General features: G+C 42.0%; 1 protein-coding gene across 1 annotated transcript in view; it reads right to left on the bottom strand.

The window, feature by feature from the left end:
• LOC308080294 (inactive dipeptidyl peptidase 10-like) overlaps window positions 1–18163 on the bottom strand; it is a gene marked incomplete at both ends in the record, with an annotated part of 115615 nt that overhangs the window by 49025 nt on the left and 48427 nt on the right. Inside the window, 6 exons of the mRNA XM_080422090.1 lie at window positions 363–487; window positions 1616–1736; window positions 4479–4560; window positions 5856–5908; window positions 10644–10718; window positions 12660–12754. Coding sequence (XP_080278216.1) covers window positions 363–487; window positions 1616–1736; window positions 4479–4560; window positions 5856–5908; window positions 10644–10718; window positions 12660–12754 — 551 coding nt within the window. The remainder of the gene's footprint in view (window positions 1–362; window positions 488–1615; window positions 1737–4478; window positions 4561–5855; window positions 5909–10643; window positions 10719–12659; window positions 12755–18163) is intronic.

Below are 18163 nucleotides of genomic sequence, written 5' to 3'. Positions count from 1 at the left end.
GTAGTCTTACCATGGGGTATGGGTACTGTAGTCCTTTGGGGTAGTCTTACCATGGGGTATGGGTATTGTAGTCCTTTGGGGTAGTCTTACCATGGGGTATGGGTACTGTAGTCCTTTGGGGGTAGTCTTACCATGGGGTATGGGTACTGTAGTCCTTTGGGGTAGTCTTACCATGGGGCATGGGTATTGTAGTCCTTTGGGGGTAGTCTTACCATGGGGTATGGGTATTGTAGTCCTTTGGGGTAGTCTTACCATGGGGCATGGGTATTGTAGTCCTTTGGGGTAGTCTTACCATGGGGTATGGGTATTGTAGTCCTTTGGGGTAGTCTTACCATGGGGTATGGGTATTGTAGTCCTTTGGGGTAGGTGCTGCCAGTGAACTGGGGCAGAGCCATGTTGGGCACCAGGGAGTCGTTGATGGCGAGGTAGGCCAGTCTGTCCCCGTCAGGAGACCACCAGTGGGCCAGGTGGGAGTGCAGGATCTCCTCTAAGTATCAACACACAAACAAGCAATTTAATCTAATTTAATTTAAAAACAAAAAAAAAATCCATCCACAGCCTTACTACTAAAAGAAAGATCCTCCCTCAGCCTTTACTAATACTATTAACTACTTACTATTAACAGAAGCTCCTACCTCTTCTCTTAGCTCCTGCACAGACAAATCCCAAGTGTTGAACTTTGGTAGAATCTTGTGTTGTATAGCTATTCGGCCATGACATACGTCCAAATATGTGCTTTGTCTGCATTTGTTTGTGTGCTAAAAGTGTGATATTAAGACATGTTTCACCATACATTCTAACCAGTTCAGTGGTGACTAACCACTAGCGTCTTGTCCAGGGGGTGTACTTGTAGACGGCATCCGGGAGCAGTATGTGTTAGCGCCCCCCAGCCTGTGTCTTCCGTGAGGAAGAAGCCCAACAAATCTACGGTGAGGCCTTTAGGAGGGCCATTCAAGCAAGCCGCAAGTGGAGCCTGCAGTACCACCACGGGCCAAGAAGAAGCCAGAAGGAAATGTTTGGAGCGGGGGAGTCCGGTGCAACGCTCAGGTCCTGGACCTGGTGAGACAAAGGAGGAGCCCGGCCAGGAGGCCATCCCACAGTCTAGTCCCTCCACGTGCCAGAGCCTCCCCTCTCCCCGAGTCCCGGCAGAGTAGTTCCGGAGAAGCGGATTGAGTGGCCCTGTCTTACCCTAAGAGGACTGACCGTGGGTAGCTACTGGGACGTAAGTCGGGGCTTGATCAACCCCGACTGGGTCACCTGGGCGAAGGTGTATGTTGTTGCAAGACCCGAAACACCCGTTGACCCCAGGCTACAACACTGATGATACGTCCCAGGTGCATCCAATGTGTTTTTTTTTCGTTGTACATCAAGCCGCCTCACGCTACAGTAACAGGACATAGGCTCCTGACCTATGGGCTTCATGGCTCGGGAAGGCTTACTTCACCACATATTGAGAGTGAATGGAATCACTGTTTTTGTTTCCTCGATCATAGAGCACAAATGGACATTGTTTGGACTTACAGTACATCATGGCCAGGTAGCTATACAACCGAGGGTACCACCAAATCACCAAATCGTTAAATGAACGCTTGAGAAATGGATAAATACTGCTAACCTTCATACAGCCAGTCAGCCATCCCGTTGAAGATGACCCCCTCCATGCCCGAAGAGGTGATCCTCAGAGACTTGCTCCTGACGTCCGACTGGTAGTAGATGTTGTTCTCAAAGATGTAGACCTGACAGAGAACATTACAGAACAAAACGATAACAGACAGGACAGGACAGAAATATTAATTTAACCACTTAAACCCTAATATACTTCATTGACTGGGGTCCCCCAGGGGTCCATGCCTGGTTCCCTCCTTTTCTCTCTCTACACCGCAATCTCTTCACTAAATCTACAAGCTCATTTAGCGATTTATCATGACGTGCCCAGAATAGGGACGCTAGAGTTCATGTGGCTGAATATCGTTGTAGGGCAGAAATTAACGCCCTACTTGATCATACCACAGCGTCACACAAAAGCATCAAAAGTAGCAGATCCACAAGCTCGAAACGCGGCTCGAAACGCGACGCGAAACGCGACGCGAAACGCGGCGCGAAACGCGGCGCGAAGCGACGCTTTTCGAGCTTGTGGATCTCGTAGACTTTGGAATTTGAATCCTGAAAAGTAACAGTTTTGGACGTATGAGGTTTCCACCCGACAGAGACGATATGATCCATGATGTTACAATAACACGGAGGAGTAAGTTGTGCAGTTGCCATATTAACGCTGAAAATGCAAATTATACATATAATACGAGGCAAATCTTCCACTGATGGGAGAGAGGAGAGCCGGCAGACAAATAGCATAAACCAGAATGCATCACACCAGTTAGTATGGCATAGCAATACTTATGATGATAATTTCCTCATGCAATTAGTTGATGAATCAACTGAACGTGCAGAATGCAGAGACTCAGAAGCATTCCTCTCAATTGGTAGGTTTTCCCTTTTGCTTTATGACAAACCGAGAACGAAATACTGAAGTCGATATTATTATTTGATTGGTGGTTCTAGGTTTTCAAAGTGCATATCTTTGTAGAGCAATGTAGCATGGTAATGTAATAGGTCCTGTCTGTCACAAAGCCTGTTATTGTTTTGTTTGTGATTTTCATGAATGATCAGCAGGCTGCCCTGAAGACATCATTAAAGAGCCTGTAAACAGGAAGTACCCCGTTTAATACATATTAATTTGGGGGTCCTTGACATTTTTAATTTTTTCATTGACCTTTATTTATTCAGGGTAGACCGTTGAGAGCAAGCTCTCTTTTGTGAGGACGCCCTGAGTACAACACAAATATATACAATAGAAAGCAATAAACAGTGAAGTAAGATATAGTTAAATATAGAAAAACATTACAAATATAATAATAATAATACAGAGAATACAGAGAATACAACATGATGTAAGATCACAGTGGATATGCAAAACAGGTACACTCTTTACGCAATACCTCATCGAGAAGAACCTTAAAGGACTCTATGGAGATCAGACTATCCAGTTTCAGAGAGACCTGGAGTTTATTCCATTTGTCAGGGCATAAAATGAAAAAGCTGATTTTCCTTGTTCACTATTCATTCGTGGAATTTTAAGAGAAATGTAAGCTTGAGAACGCGTGTGATATCCCGTAGGATTGGTGTTTAAAAATGAAGATAAATACAATGGGAGCTTGCCACACAGAGCCTTATAAACAAATAAAACACAATGTTGTTCTCTACGAGTGGCGAGAGAAGGCCAACCTAGTTTTTCATATAAAGTACAGTGATGAGTATAAAAACCATCGCCGGTGATGAAGCGTAATGTGCTATGGTGCACTGCATCGAGAGGTTTTCGTATGGATAATGAGGTATGCATGTACAGAACATCTCCGTAGTCAAACACAGACATAACTACAGCTTGAACGATCATCCTTCTGTTAGAGAGGGAGAAGCAAGCCTTATTTCCTTATATATAGGAAACCAATTTTTCCCCTTAGCTTTCTTTTTAGTTGTTCAACATGAATCATATAAGAAAGCTTCACGTCTAACCAAATGCCGAGGTATTTGTATGATGTAACAAACACTTTGTTCACCATCAAGAGTATGTATGCCTAAAGAGGCATTTGTATTTAAGGCTCTTTTAAACAGCATACATTTAGTTTTGTTAGAATTTAAGACCAGCTTGAGATTTAATAGGGCATGCAAATGAAACAAGCCCAAATAACCAACTACACTTCAGAAACACGTCGCCCACAAGTCGCTTATAATAAGCGGACATGGCAACCCTGTTCAGAAGCGTGCACTGCTACATCCTGCTAATCCAGACCAAAATTGCCCTCAAACACGATCGGTGTAAAGGTCAGAATCAGGAACAGGCGGGCGGACGGATGTTCATGAAACTTAGCAGGAGCGATCACTACGCTGAGCTTCGCCTCCAAAAGGTTAAAGTTCAAGGTCACAATCGAGAGACCATGGTACAAGAGATGCTGGTATATAAAACGCCGGTCCGCACCCCAGGGACATTATTTTAAATCGATTTGGTACGAAGTTGATCCATAGTGTATATACTGTAGCTGCAGCTCCATAATATCTCTCTCACACACACAGTGTGGATTTTGGCAGCTAAGGACTTCATGCAAAACAGTGGAACAATGGCATCACAGCAGGGGGAAACCTCAACAGGATAAAATGCCCACGGGAGTCCAAACAACATGAATTCATCAGGAGGGGAGAGAGAGAGAGAGAGAGAATTAGGGTGGGAGTGGAGCAATAAACACATGCACCATCACAAGCATCCATCCATGACCCACGTCACGCAGACAGACAGACAGACAGACAGACAGACAGACAGACAGACAGACAGACAGACAGACAGACAGACAGACAGACAGACAGACAGACAGACAGACAGACAGACAGACAGACAGACAGACAGACAGACAGACAGACAGACGTACCAGCTGTTGTCCTTGTCTTCCCCAGGCAGCGTGTTGAAGCACCGCATCCTGGACCTCTGGAGGGTTCAGCTCCAACACCTCCCTGATGCACGCACACGCACACACACACACACACACACACACACACAACACACCACACACACACCATCTGTTGCTGAATACATAATGCCACATTGTGCGAATCAGGTGATACAAACAGCAGCATTGTTTGACTGATGTTGTTTTGTTCTGTCTGCCTGTTCTTTTTGTTTTGTTTCTTTTAACCTGCATTTCCTGTATGTATAGATTTTTTTGGGGGTGTTAATTCAATCTGTTAAACTGCAATTTTTGTATTTTGATGGATTGCACTGGAGGAAGCTTTACGTATCTGTATAAGTACCAACTTTTGATGTTGAATGCTTCTGTGGAAAATCCAATAAACAAAGTTTAAAAAAAAAGTAAATTCCCATTTTTTTGGTCATCCTTTTAGCCTTAAAGGAGAATTTTGGACAAGGTTTTCTTACCTTTCCTATACGTTATGATATCTTAGGATGAATGGTACAGTAGAAAAATGTCATAACTCCATCCCGGGTCCACCACAGCTTAAAACGTGCGCCAATAGGCCTTGCGCTAGCTAGCTGTGGTCGGACCCGGGGATGGAGTTATGACATTTTTCTACTGTACCATTCATCCCAAGATATCATAAGGTCATAGAAAAGGTAAGAAAACCTTAGTCCAAAATTATGACTTTAATGTCTGACTGTACCGTGTGCCGTTAATATTTCTGATCAGTGGTGGAAAAAGTACTCTGATATTTTACTTAAGTAAAAGTAGCAATACCACAATATAAAAATACTCTGTTACAAGCAAGAAGCCTGTGTTCACAACATTTTATGCCAAGTCAAAGGTCATCAAAATATACTTTAAGTACCAAAAGTAAAAGTACTAAAATGTTTGAAAATAGCAGATCTACAAGTTCACAACGCGTCGCGATGCGACGCGTTGTGAGCTTGTAGATCGGCTATTTTCAAATAGCCTAGGTATGTATAAAATAGGCCTAGTGTGGTTAAAGTATAAAGTATGTTTTATAATATAATAATTACGGTAATATCGGCAAAGTAACTAGTAACTAAAGTTTTCAAATAATTGTTGTAGAGTATAAAAGTACAATATTTGCCGCTGAGATGTAGTGGACTAGAAGCAAAAGCTCAGACAATTGGAAATACTCCAATAAAGTAAAAGCACCTCAAAATTGTAAATGTACTTAGTTACTTTACACCACTGCTGACTAATGAAGTATTCAATCAATCAATCAATCAAAACGTACACGAGTGCGTGCGAGGAAAGGACGTCTACGACACTCAGGAGTGGAATATTGAGCGAGGTGAAATGTCTTACCTCGTGTCGAGGTCGTACAGAATGTAGGACGCCGTGTACGAATAACGATACACCTGCAAAGAGAACACCATGTATCAAGTTGGCGCTCGACAATGTGTTCGTCCCGCACTTTGTTGGCACCTCTAAAGCACCGTTTCCCAAACAGTGGGTGGGGAACCATTTTTGGGTCACGAGTAAATACCTATTTTTTTTTGTTTTACATGTTTTTATTTCCCAGATTGAAAAAATAAAAATAAACAAAGAAGCAAAAACTGAAGTAGTAGTGAAAATAGCAGATCTACAAGTATACAACGCGTCGCACTGTGACGCGTTGTATGCTTGTGAATCGACTATTTTCAATTTTCTAAATAAAAAAAAAGCAAAAACTGCAGAAGTAGTGAAAATAGCAGATCTACAAGCATACAAGGCGTCGCATTGCGACGCCTTGTATGCTTGTAAATCGACTATTTTCACATTTCTAAATTTAAAAAAAGTAAAAACTGAAGTAGTTGGGAAAATAGCAGATCTACAAGTATCCAATTCTTGTAAATCGGCTATTTGCACTAGTTTGGGTCACAGGGAGACATTACATGTATTTTTTGGGGTGTTGAGCTAAAAGGTTTTGGAACCACTGCTCTAAAGCAGGGGTCCTCAACGTTTTCAGGCCAAGGACCCCCTAGCTGAGAGAGAGATGAAGCAGGGACCCCCCTTTATATTGTATAACATTTTGTTTCAGATTAAACTTTTTTTGTTTACTTGGTCTGCTCCTTTTCCCTCTACACCTATACCTCTTTGCCAAAAATAGCCGATCTACAAATAGCCGATCTACAAGCTCACAACGCCTCGCGTTGCGAGGCGTTGTGAGCTTCTAGATCTGCTATTTTTGGCTAAAGTTCTCCTAAGGAAAAAGAGATTCTAGGGTTCAAGTAGTTAAGGTAAAAAATATAAATCATATCACATAAAGATTTGTCCCGGACCCCCTGTTGAAGACCCCTGCTCTAAAGAACTGCTGTGCCGTCTGTGCCGGCCAAAAGCTGTCTCTTTTGATCGTAAAAAACGTAAACCCTGTATACTTTGGTGACCGCGGTGTCCCCCAGGGGTCTACACTTGGTCCCCTCTCCATTTTCCCTCTACACCAAAAAAGTATAGCCTACCTACAAATGAAGCATAGCGTTAGTTCATGCAGGACACGGAAGTCGTGCGCGCCAAAGCTGTAACCAGCGGGCAGTCAGCTGATGTGAACATCAGCTTTTCTATTCCCCATTCACAGCTCAGTGGTCATTACGTCACACACTCATTATCCAATCACAGCTCACGCATGAGCAAAGAGGATCCTTTAAATACGGCTTCTATTCTCTAGGTCTTTCTTGGTTGCTGAACTAATGCATTTTTCTAGCTCCTCCTCCACCCCAGCCTCCACCTTTTGATTAGAGTCTGGCTAGGCTTAAATACTTGTGGTTATCATGTATATCTGCTTGTTTAGAGTCTTGCATATAGGCTCAAATACTTGTGTATCATGTATATCTGCTAAATCTAACTAATATGTCAATGTACTGCTATTGTTGTCATTGTATCCCTATGGGGATTTGTATAAGCTTTCTCTGAATATATGCTTAGCAAGCTGCTTCGACAAAATTCAGTGAATATTCTCCCGAGAGCGGGAGCTTTAATGCCAAGCTTAATTGTTTCCATTTGTGTCAATAAATGGTGACCTGAATCTACTAAGACGAGAGTGTTTCTGATTGAAAGCTCACAATGGTTGTTATCCTTTATTTCCAATTGAATTTTACAAACTTCAATAGTGCAGGTTGACACAGTTTAGAACAACACCGCCGCTTTTTCAATCTCCCAAAATTCTCTTGTTCACCAAACAAACAAACAAACAAAAAAAACATTTCAAATCCGCCAGACTGAAGAAGTCGACAGAAATATCGACTAAACGAGACGAGACAGCTCGTCATGTTTTTGGTGGTTGTTTTGCTCCCCAGCTGGTGCAATATTTATTATCATATTTCTAAACCCTGGTGAGACTCCTTCAGCATGTAAACAAAGACCGAAATCAATGAGGAAAAAACCTCGACTGTAGAAGAGAAGAAAGAAACCCCCCCACACACACACACACACACACACACACACACACACAAAGGCGTCGGCATACACAGAACAACACACAAGGACACACACAAGCACAAAGTCACAGTGTTACACAGCGACAGAGAGAATAGAGCTCCTAGGCTCTGGAATGCTTTACCCGAGTGGTTCTCAAACTTTTTCATGTCAAGTACCCCCAAAAGGATATGTATTTGTATTGTTCCAGGGACCCCCAGAAGCAAATATTTGAGTTACAAATGTTTGCTTTGAAAATATATATATTCAAAGATTTGCACACATTTTCACGATTTTTCAAAAAATAGCAGATCTACAAGCTCATGGTGTGGCACTCTGTGCCGCGCCATGAGCTTGTAGATCTGCTATTTTTGAATAGCCAAAGTATAAACGGTTAAAGTGGTTAAAATTACTGTGATGCTATATTAACACATTTTGCTGGGGACCCCCCATGGACCCCTGGGGGTCCCCGGACCCCACTTTGAGATCCAATGCTCTACCAGAGACATTGTATTTGGCCGCCGACCCCCATCTCAAAATATTTTGTTTCAGGGACCCCCAGAAGCAACGTTTTCAGTAAAACATTTTCGCTTTATAAAAATATATATATTCAAAGATTTGCGCCGATTTTGCAAAAAATAGCAGATTCCATTCCCCTCCAGATTCGTCACAAACATGGGGATGAATTAATTTATCCTGGAAACCAGACAAATCTGCCGTTGCAAAAAAACAACAACATTGCCCTCGGCAGATTTGGTCTGGCACCGCCGGGTTGTGATTGGATTTCACTCCCTCCGAAGTAAGTGAGGGACCAATCAGGGCCCAGTATGCAAATATCACAATTTTTTGAAATTCGCTCCTTGGAAATGCAGGTTCCACACAGAGATTCCAGTCGTAATATCTACGCAGTGATAGAAGTCTGGCCACGCCCAGGCTAGAATTAATTCTGCTATTATGCCACCAAAATGTGGAATGCCTTTACCACCAGCCATCAAACAGTATGACTCCCAGCAGTGGCGCCGGTGCCTGTTTAATTAAAAGACACCGTGTCCCCCTATGATTCAGTCCAGTCGAGAACAAAAAAATATTCAGTCCAGTCATTTTTTTTTTCCTAATTAACCGAATTAACCGAAATGAAGTAACGGAAAAAAAAAGAAAAAGTAACAAACCCGGAAATACAAACCCGCGGGCGAGCGCTCCACGCACGCAGTACATTTTCCATGCCAGCGCCCCTGACTCCCAGTCCCTACCCTCCTTCAAAACCGCCATAAAAGAGCGACCCGTCTGCAATTTGCAACTGGACCTAGACAAGACTTCTAGCTTGCCAAAAAGAAATGACTCCCACACACACACACACACACACACACACACACACACACACACACACACACACACACACACACACACACACACACACACACACACACACACACACACACACACACACACACACACACACACACACACACACACACACACACACACACACACATTCTGTAAATATACTTCTACTGCTCCTAGTATTGATGATTTCTTGTACAGTACTTTTTGCAAACTGTTTGGTCATTAGTAGCCATTGTTGCTGGAGACGGCGGGGGAGAGCTGTCAGTCAGCGACCTTTATCCCATTCAACCCGGGAACGCATCCGTGTCGTTTTAGATTTTAGCCATAGCCATTATTTTATACTTTTAGGCAGATATACAAGCTCATAGCGCGGCACCGAGTGCCGCGCGAATATATTTCTTAAAGCGAACATTTTCTAACTCAAATCTTTGCCTCTGGGGGGTCCCTGGAACTAAATATTTTGAGATGGGGGTCGATCAGCGGCCCAAATACATATCATTTTGGGTGGTCCTTGACGTTTGAGAACCACTGATGTAGCAACATACGTTTATCAGAAACCTGTTAGGATTTAGAAGACATTTTGTAGATGCGTTCCTGGGTTGAATGGGTTAAGTAGTGCAACACCTGCAGGGACGATGATGAATGATTTTTTCACTCCTTGGTGTTTATCGACCAGAGGGAACAATGAGAAGTTCACTATGTAGAGAGCATGATGGGCTTCCAAACAGGGGGGGGATTGTCCGGGACTCCTATAAGGATTGAGAATGTTTCTGAAGAATAGTTTTTTTTTGTCCTTCTGCAGAAGAAGAGAAAAATACAACTCGAAGCTGTGACTCCCCCGTGAGCTTCACTTTTGTTTTGTTTATCGTTGTTTCTTTCAAAGACATGTGTTCCCAAACCATGCCACAAAAGAACATGGTCAAAAGAAACACATTCAGTACAAACTTGATGGAAAAGTTTCAACATTTCCATCTCTTAAAAAAAACGTTACCTTAACTTAAACCCTAGATCAGGGGTCTTCAATGTTTTTCAGGCCAAGGACAGTGTATACAATTGTGTTGCAGATTAAACTTTTTCATGGATTTCATAGATAGCTTAATTGACTATCATCAGTGTTGTGTAAATTACAGTTTTTATTGTTTGTTTATTTCAGACATTTAACCCTCATTAAACTTGACATTTGGCTCTGTACTTGGTTTGCTCCTTTTTCCCCCCTCTACACCAAACCTCGTTTTGTGAGCTTGTAGATCTGCTATTTTTTGTTAATGTTCCCCTCAGAATAGGGATACTAGGGTTCAAATGCTTAACGTAAAAATAAAAAAATAAAAAATAAAAATAAAATTGTAATTGTAAACCTACCTGCTTCACATCATAGGCGAAGAGTGCGTACTCGAGGTCCGGAGACAGGGAGTATTTGGCCACTTTGAACGCCACCTACAGTCAGACACAAGAAATGTTAGTAGGCAGTGGTGGGAAGTTTGTATGATATTTGCATGGATTAAAGCTAAATAAAATCTCACGACACACACTTGCGCCGTGTTTCATAAACAATCAGCACAATATTTAGAATTATGATGATGTTTTCGTTGCCATACAGCCAACCAGTTGAAGAAATTGCAGATTTGATGCTAAAGTCGGCCCTAACAGCACTGACAAAAAAAAGGATACCGTAGTAATGTTGTGTTTTGTGCCACACGCCAGAGGGTTAACCTTTGCTTTTTATGAGATATCTGAGATCATTAGGATTTTCTGGAAGATTGGTAGTAGATCCGATCGGCTATTTTCAAATAGCCAACGTATATATAGGTTTGAAGTGCTCATGTGGCCTATATAGTCGCTTCCTTTGGGCTTGCTTTCATAGACCTGGTTGCTTATTTCTCTCGCAAAATCTGGCAACGCTGGTCTTGGCCCGAGGTCATGTTTAAAGGGATAGTTCACCCCCAAAATGACTTTTTTTCTATGGATTAGTCACCCCATGGAGACTTGGATCATGGATATTCTTTAGTTTTTGTCCCATTCCTAAGCCAAAAATTTGGTGGCGGTTCCGGTAGGATACACAAAGAGTCTCCTTTGTGTCTCCTACCGGAACCGCTGCCTGCCGGTCCGCTGGTCATCAAATTATTGGCTTAGGAAAAAAAGACATCCATGAATTCAAGTCTCCATGGGGTGACAAATTTTTTTTTTTTTGGGTGAACTATCCCTTTAAAACCCTTCAGAGACTCTTCAGGTTGACCACAGCAGTGCTGTCGAACCAGCATTTGATGCAATAAGTTGAAACCCTTCCAGTAAAAAGATGTATAAAAACATGTTGTGGATGGAACAGAGTTCCTCTGTGGTTTTTCTTTCATTATTTTATGCGTTATGTGCAACCAGTGTCAATCTTCAACCACACTGGTCCCCGACTGCATGTTTATATTTGGCCTAGATAATTAAACACGCAAAGCAAAACGTGTCCAAAGGCTTCAGATCCTCATTAAATTCCTCTTACGTAACGGTACAAGAAAAGAAGGCTTGGGTCGGGAGAGTTAATCAGAATCCAGGCTCAATAAGAAGGGTAAAAGAAGGACAAATCAAATGTATACATAACTAGAGTTCGCTACGCGACCCTCACACATACGTCGCACCGCCGATCCGACCAATATGTCCGAGTCATAGCCCGCGGATTTGTCAGAGTACCCGTTGTGCCCGTCTGTCTGTGTCTCTTTTATGCCCATAATATGGAATACAAATTCAGTGTACTAACAGTCTAACCTACTGACTGAAATTGCCCCGAAAGGACTCATTTAAGTAACTAAGTACATTTACTCAATACTGCACATAATTACAAAATATTTCCAATTTTCAGTACTTTTACTTTTCCACTACATCTCAGAGGCAAATACTATATTATTTAAAAACTGCAGTAAAACTGTAGCACAAATGGCTACGGAAATAATGGATTTAACGTCATTCCGTTCCCGTCGACTCCATGTTTGTAGTTTTTTTTCTTTCGCCTGTATCTCTGTTATTTATTTTTTTTGTCCATTTTTCCGAGGAGACGCGTGTTTCCAACGGCCTGTAGCGAAGGGGACACTAGCTCCGGGTGCAATGTTTTGCATCCGGAGCAATAGTCAGAGACTCCTGCTCCGGAAACACACAGTGAATCGATCGATAAATATGGATTAAAACTTTTATGACAACTTTAAAACTACTAAAAACACGAAAATCGCTTGGCACTGGGTGAGTACATTATGAAAATACTCTGGCAGTCAAAGAGTTAAGTAAAACATGTCAGTACTTTTTCCACCACTGGTTGAGTGCAGCCTTTCCGCCCAGAGGACCAAACAATACAGAGAGGAAGGGCATGCATAGACGTTTAAAAAAGCCTCCTCTTACGAATGTGCTGTTGCTCAGAATGACCTCCGACCTGTTGGACACGAAGTCGAACTTGATGACGTCGCCGTCGCGGTTCCTGTACGCCACCACGGAATCTGCAGGGGAGGGGGGGGGGGGGGCAAAACATGGACGTAAAGAAGAGCACAGTTTGCTGTACACAGAGAAGATGTTTTTCCCGTAAATTAACCCATTAAGACCTGAAGCCGATTCTACAAATGTCATTCTAAATCAGTTTTCTGCAAAACGTACGTTTCTATATCAGTGGTGCTCAAACTTTTTCATGTCAAGGACCCCCAAAATTATATGTATTTGGCCGCCGACCCCCATCTCAAAATATGTTGTTCCAGGGACCCCCCCCCCCCCCCCCAGAAACAAAGAAAAGAGTAAAAAATTTTCGCTTTAAACAATATATATTCAAAGATTTGCACACATTTTCACGATTTTTCAAAAACAACTGATCTACAAGCTCATAGCGCACTCGGTGAGCTTGTAGATCTGCTATTTTTGAATAGCCAAAGTGTAAAATAATGCTTTTTTAGCTCAAATAAAAAGATGACAGATGCGTTCCAGCACTGAATAGCACTGAAAGTTGTTCTTTTGCTCGCAATCATAGGGGAGCCTGTTTTTTTTTAGTACCTACTGTATAGTAAGGGTGCTACATATAGCAGTGATTCTCAAGGTGTCAAATCCACCGCGGTGCATCAGAGTGATCTTACGAACCCAATAGGCCCGGTTTTTTTGGGGGGGGAAGGAAGCCGGGGCGGGGAAGGTGATATCTGCCACAAGTGAGTCAGTAGGATTCAACAGCAGTGACAACAGAGAAATGTGAGTGGGGAGGAATCAATTGGCATAACGACTAAATTGGTGAGAAAAAGGGCTAAAAAGTAGGGGTGTGCCGATATATCGTCCCGCGATATATCGCGATACGTTTTCGTGACGATATGTATTGTTTTGAGTTTTTTTTTACAATAATAATAATCAGGCATGCAAACAGCCCCGAGGTGAAAAGGGTGACAAACAAGTTGTTTTTTTCGGGTCAGGTGTCACACTATTGCCCTAATTGGATTCAAAACGGCTATTGTAGCTGAAAAGCTACAAGTTTGCATGTCTGAATAATGCAAAAACAGAATTATTTGTTTGCATTTGCTTTTTTTCTCCCCCATATATTTTTATAATAAAAAAAAGTGCGCATCGTATCGAAATCGTATCGAAGTTGTGAGCCCAATATCGTATCGTATCGTTTCGTGAAATTAGTATCGTATCGTTTCGGCACACCCCTACTAAAAAGGGAAAAAAAACACAAAATAAAACGAACCATACAGGGGTATAACCCTATGAAAGAACCCTTCAGTGGTTCTTTGTACCACTGAAGAACCAATATATCGTCTCTGTCGGGTGGAAACCTCATATGTCCAAAACGGTTAGACTTTTCAGGATTCATTTACGAGAAAAAAAACTCAAACAGTTAGAATATGGAGATAAGAGGTTTCTTCCCCGATAGCGACCATTTGTTTTGTGTATTGCTGCTGCTACACAGCCTCAGGCTGATGCTATACATACTGTAAGAACAGCTGCTCCTAATAATGAGCTCGCCTGAAAAAGGCTAAAGGTTAAGTCACTGTATATGCACATTATAGTATTCTTTACCACAGGCTGTACAAAAACAACAGAAAAAAGCGAATTCACATCGTTGTAGCTTGGAGGGGTCACATGGGGGGATGGGGACACAGTGACATGACCTTAAAGGAGTAGTTCACCCAAGAAATTACACATTTTCTATCAATTACAAACCCCATGAAGCCTTGAATTCATAGAGATTTGTTTTTGTTGCATTCCTGAGCCAATAATTTGATGACCGGCGGAGTCTCCTACTGTAGCTGTAGGAGACTCAAAGAGTCTCCATTGAGTTTCCTACCAGAGACTCCACCGGTCATCAAATTATTGGCTTAGTAATGGAACAGAAACAAAATAAATGTCAATGAATTCAAGGCTTCATGTGTTCAGGTGTGTAATGGATAGAAAATGAGTCATTTTTGGGGTGAACTACTCCTTTAAAAAAGACATACTTCAAAATACTGACGGATATTTGAATAATTTACCCCATAGTTTACCCCATTTTATCAAGAGGCAACATGCACACGGTATATAAACACAGAACATACAGTACTGTATAGGAAGATAATGAAATAAACAGTAGAGTAGACACGTTTGTATTGTATCCCCCATGGTTGGTGTGTAACTCTGAGGTTGTGCAAATGTTTGTACGTACACTCTCAGAGTTATGGGGGTCCTTGAAACAGTCCCTGAAAAAGTTTGAGAACCATTGTGCTACATCAAATTGAACAGAGCCTTAATCAATATCATTGGTAACACCTGTGAAGGAAGTAAGGAAGGGGCTCAATTTCTTGCCAATATGGCTGCTGCGCATAGAGCCTGTTACAGTATGTTGGCTGCCGACTCTTCTTCAAATTAAAAATAAAATCTCACACACACACAAAAAAGCTTCAATACATTTTCACATGTTTGATTGTCCATGGGATACAATCAGGTTTTCTGTTGTGTGAGAGGCTTGATTGGAACACGGTGCACAGACCATGTGCAAGAGGCTTGATTAGCAATCAAGAAAATGGAAATGGGAGGCAGAGCCATATGCATATCCTCGCCGTCTCCATATTTTAACTTTTTGTGTTTTTTCGCAAATTAAAGGGATAGTTCACAAAAAAAAAAATCCATTAGTCACCCCATGGAGACTTGAATTCATGGATATCTTTTGTTTTTGTCGCATTCCTAAGCCAATAATTTGATGACCAGCGGACCGGTAGGCAGCGGTTCCTGGTAGGAGACACAAAGGAGACTCTTTGTGTCTCCTACCGGAACCGCTGCAGGTCATCAAATTATTCAAGTCTCCATGGGGTGATCTAATCGATAGAAAAAAAAGTCATTTTGGGGGTGAACTATCCCTTTAACGCCCTACTTGATCACACTACAGCGTCAGACAAAAGCATCAAAAGGTAGCAGATCTACAAGCTCGAAATGCGGCACGAAGCAAGTAGATCTTTTTGCTACTTTTGAATTTGCATCCTGAAAAGCCACAGCTTTGCACACATGAGGTTTCCAGTTTCCACCCCGACAGAGACGATAAGCGTCAATAGTCTGAGATAGTGTTGCATCATATTTTAAATTAGTCACATGATGTTTCCTTTCTAGCTCGTCTCAATGGACCCCCTTTCACGAGTGGGTGAACGCAGCCTAACCAGTCTTAAACCCTATATACCTAATTAACCGAGGTCCCCCAGGGGTCTATCCTTAGCCCCCCTCCTTTCTTCTCTCTACACCTAATCTCTTCACGTTGCAACGCGAAGAGATAGAAGTAAGAAGGTGGTGTTCCAGGGGGTCCTCAGCTAAATTAGTTGACATAGCATTTTAACCAATTCATCAATTTTTATGTTGGCTATTAAAAAATGGCAGAGCTACAAGCTTCTACATCTGCTATTTTAGAAAATATTTTTTGGGAAAATATTGAAAATGTTGTAAACGTATTTTTTACATATTCTCTTCTGGAGGTCCCTGGCAGAAAAAAAATTCAAATGGGGGTCTGTGGCCAAATACACACATTTTCGTCACTTTCGAACTTCACTTTCGAATGTTGCTGCTGAAGGCAAACAGAGGTTCACATGGGGTCTATTGTTTGTAGCTGGCAGGGAAGGTAGATTGTTGATGAAGGCATAGAGCCCAGACGTGTCCGTCCATTACTTTGTTGCCCGTTTACTTTTATTTTAACATAATTTGTATTGAAGGATTGTCACAGCTTACAGGATAAGATAAACAGTCAAACAAAGAAACCCTTTTAGTTTTCTGGAGAAAAAAAAACCACACAAGACAAATACAACAAACACAAACCCTCCCACCCAAACCCCTCACAAAAGCTGTACATTAAATAAAAAGGTACAATGAAGAGGGCAAAAAGTGAAAAAAAAGGAGGGGGAAAAAAACAAAAAGGGAAAAAGAAAATACTAAAACAAAACAACACACCAGCCAGAAGAGTATCAGAGGAGATGACAGCATATGTGATACGCTTGTTGGTCCAATATATTATACATAAAGAAAACACACAGAGAAATACTGTTCTCAAGCACTTGAGGGGCCACCCTGAGCACAGGCTCCGTCTCAGGAGACCGACCACCTATCCAACAGAGGCTGTCATATTTTCAGGAAGACGTGATCTTTTTTTGTTGATTGATTGCATACCGAATCCTCAGCATGTGATAGCAGTTTCGTCGGCTAAAATTATGAAGAAAAATCTTCGTCGACTACCTTTTTTCACTGACGAAAACTAAATAAAAACCAAATAAAAACGAATCTACGATGACTAAACCTGAGACTAAATATATTGACAATTTCATCAACAAATAAAAACTAGACTAAAATGTTAGGGAGGGACGAGTGGAGAAGAGATCCAGTAGAACTAAAAGACAAGTCATTTTATGTTCGGTTGTGCTCGGATGTTGCACTCTGAAAATAGCAGATCTACAAGCTCACAACGCGGCGCGCTGCGACGCGTTGTGAGCTTGTAGATCGGCTATTTTCAACATGCAACCAAGTGTAAAATCCTCCATTACGACGCCATCAAGGCACCGCCACATTTTAGTCGACTAAATCAGCTGTAGATTTAGTCGACTATAACTAGACTAACAATAAAACATTTCAGATGACTAAAATATGGCTAAAACTAAATGGAGATGTGATTCAAAAGACTATGACTACAACTAAATCGAAATTTGCGGTCAAAATCAACACTGATGTGTAGCACATTGCCCAAGTCTCTAAGCCACTGCTGGAACAGAGGGCTAGATTCTGATTTCCATTGTTGCAAGATTACACTTTGGTTGACCGTTTACTTAGTAAAATGCATGCATGCACGCACGCACGCACGCACGCACGCACGCACGCACGCACGCACGCACGCACGCACGCACGCACGCACGCACGCACGCAACCACCCACGCATGCGTGCGTGCGTGCATGCATGTTGCACACACGCACGCATACACACTCTCACATATACAGAACATTTATTAACGTAAATCTTTCCAAAATATACAAAAAATATAATAAAATACTTCTCTAGAAAATATACAGGAGAAAGCATATCTTGTGTGGCCACCAGGGCATGAATTTCAGGGAGGACACGAAGGTCATGGCCGTCGTTGCCCCTCAGTTTGGCCTTGTGCCCCTCAAGAAAATGGCATGCCCTGAGGCCACAGTGGCCTTAATGCCCCAGCTGACCTGTACCACTTTCTCCTCTTTCTCTTTCTTGTCAATATGTAGACACCAGTGTCTCTTTCTTGTGAATATGCAGACACCAGTGTCTCTTTCTCGTCATGTAGACACCAGTGTCTCTTTCTTGTGAATATGCAGACACCAGTGTCTCTTTCTCGTCATGTAGACACCAGTGTCTCTTTCTCGTCATGTAGACACCAGTGTCTTTTGTTGAGATTCTGAAT

The sequence above is a fragment of the Gymnoscopelus braueri genome (assembly GCF_963280865.1).
Source record: "Gymnoscopelus braueri genome assembly, chromosome: 24".
In the NCBI taxonomy this organism is placed as follows: domain Eukaryota; kingdom Metazoa; phylum Chordata; class Actinopteri; order Myctophiformes; family Myctophidae; genus Gymnoscopelus; species Gymnoscopelus braueri.
This window is presented reverse-complemented; position numbering and strand designations above follow the sequence as displayed.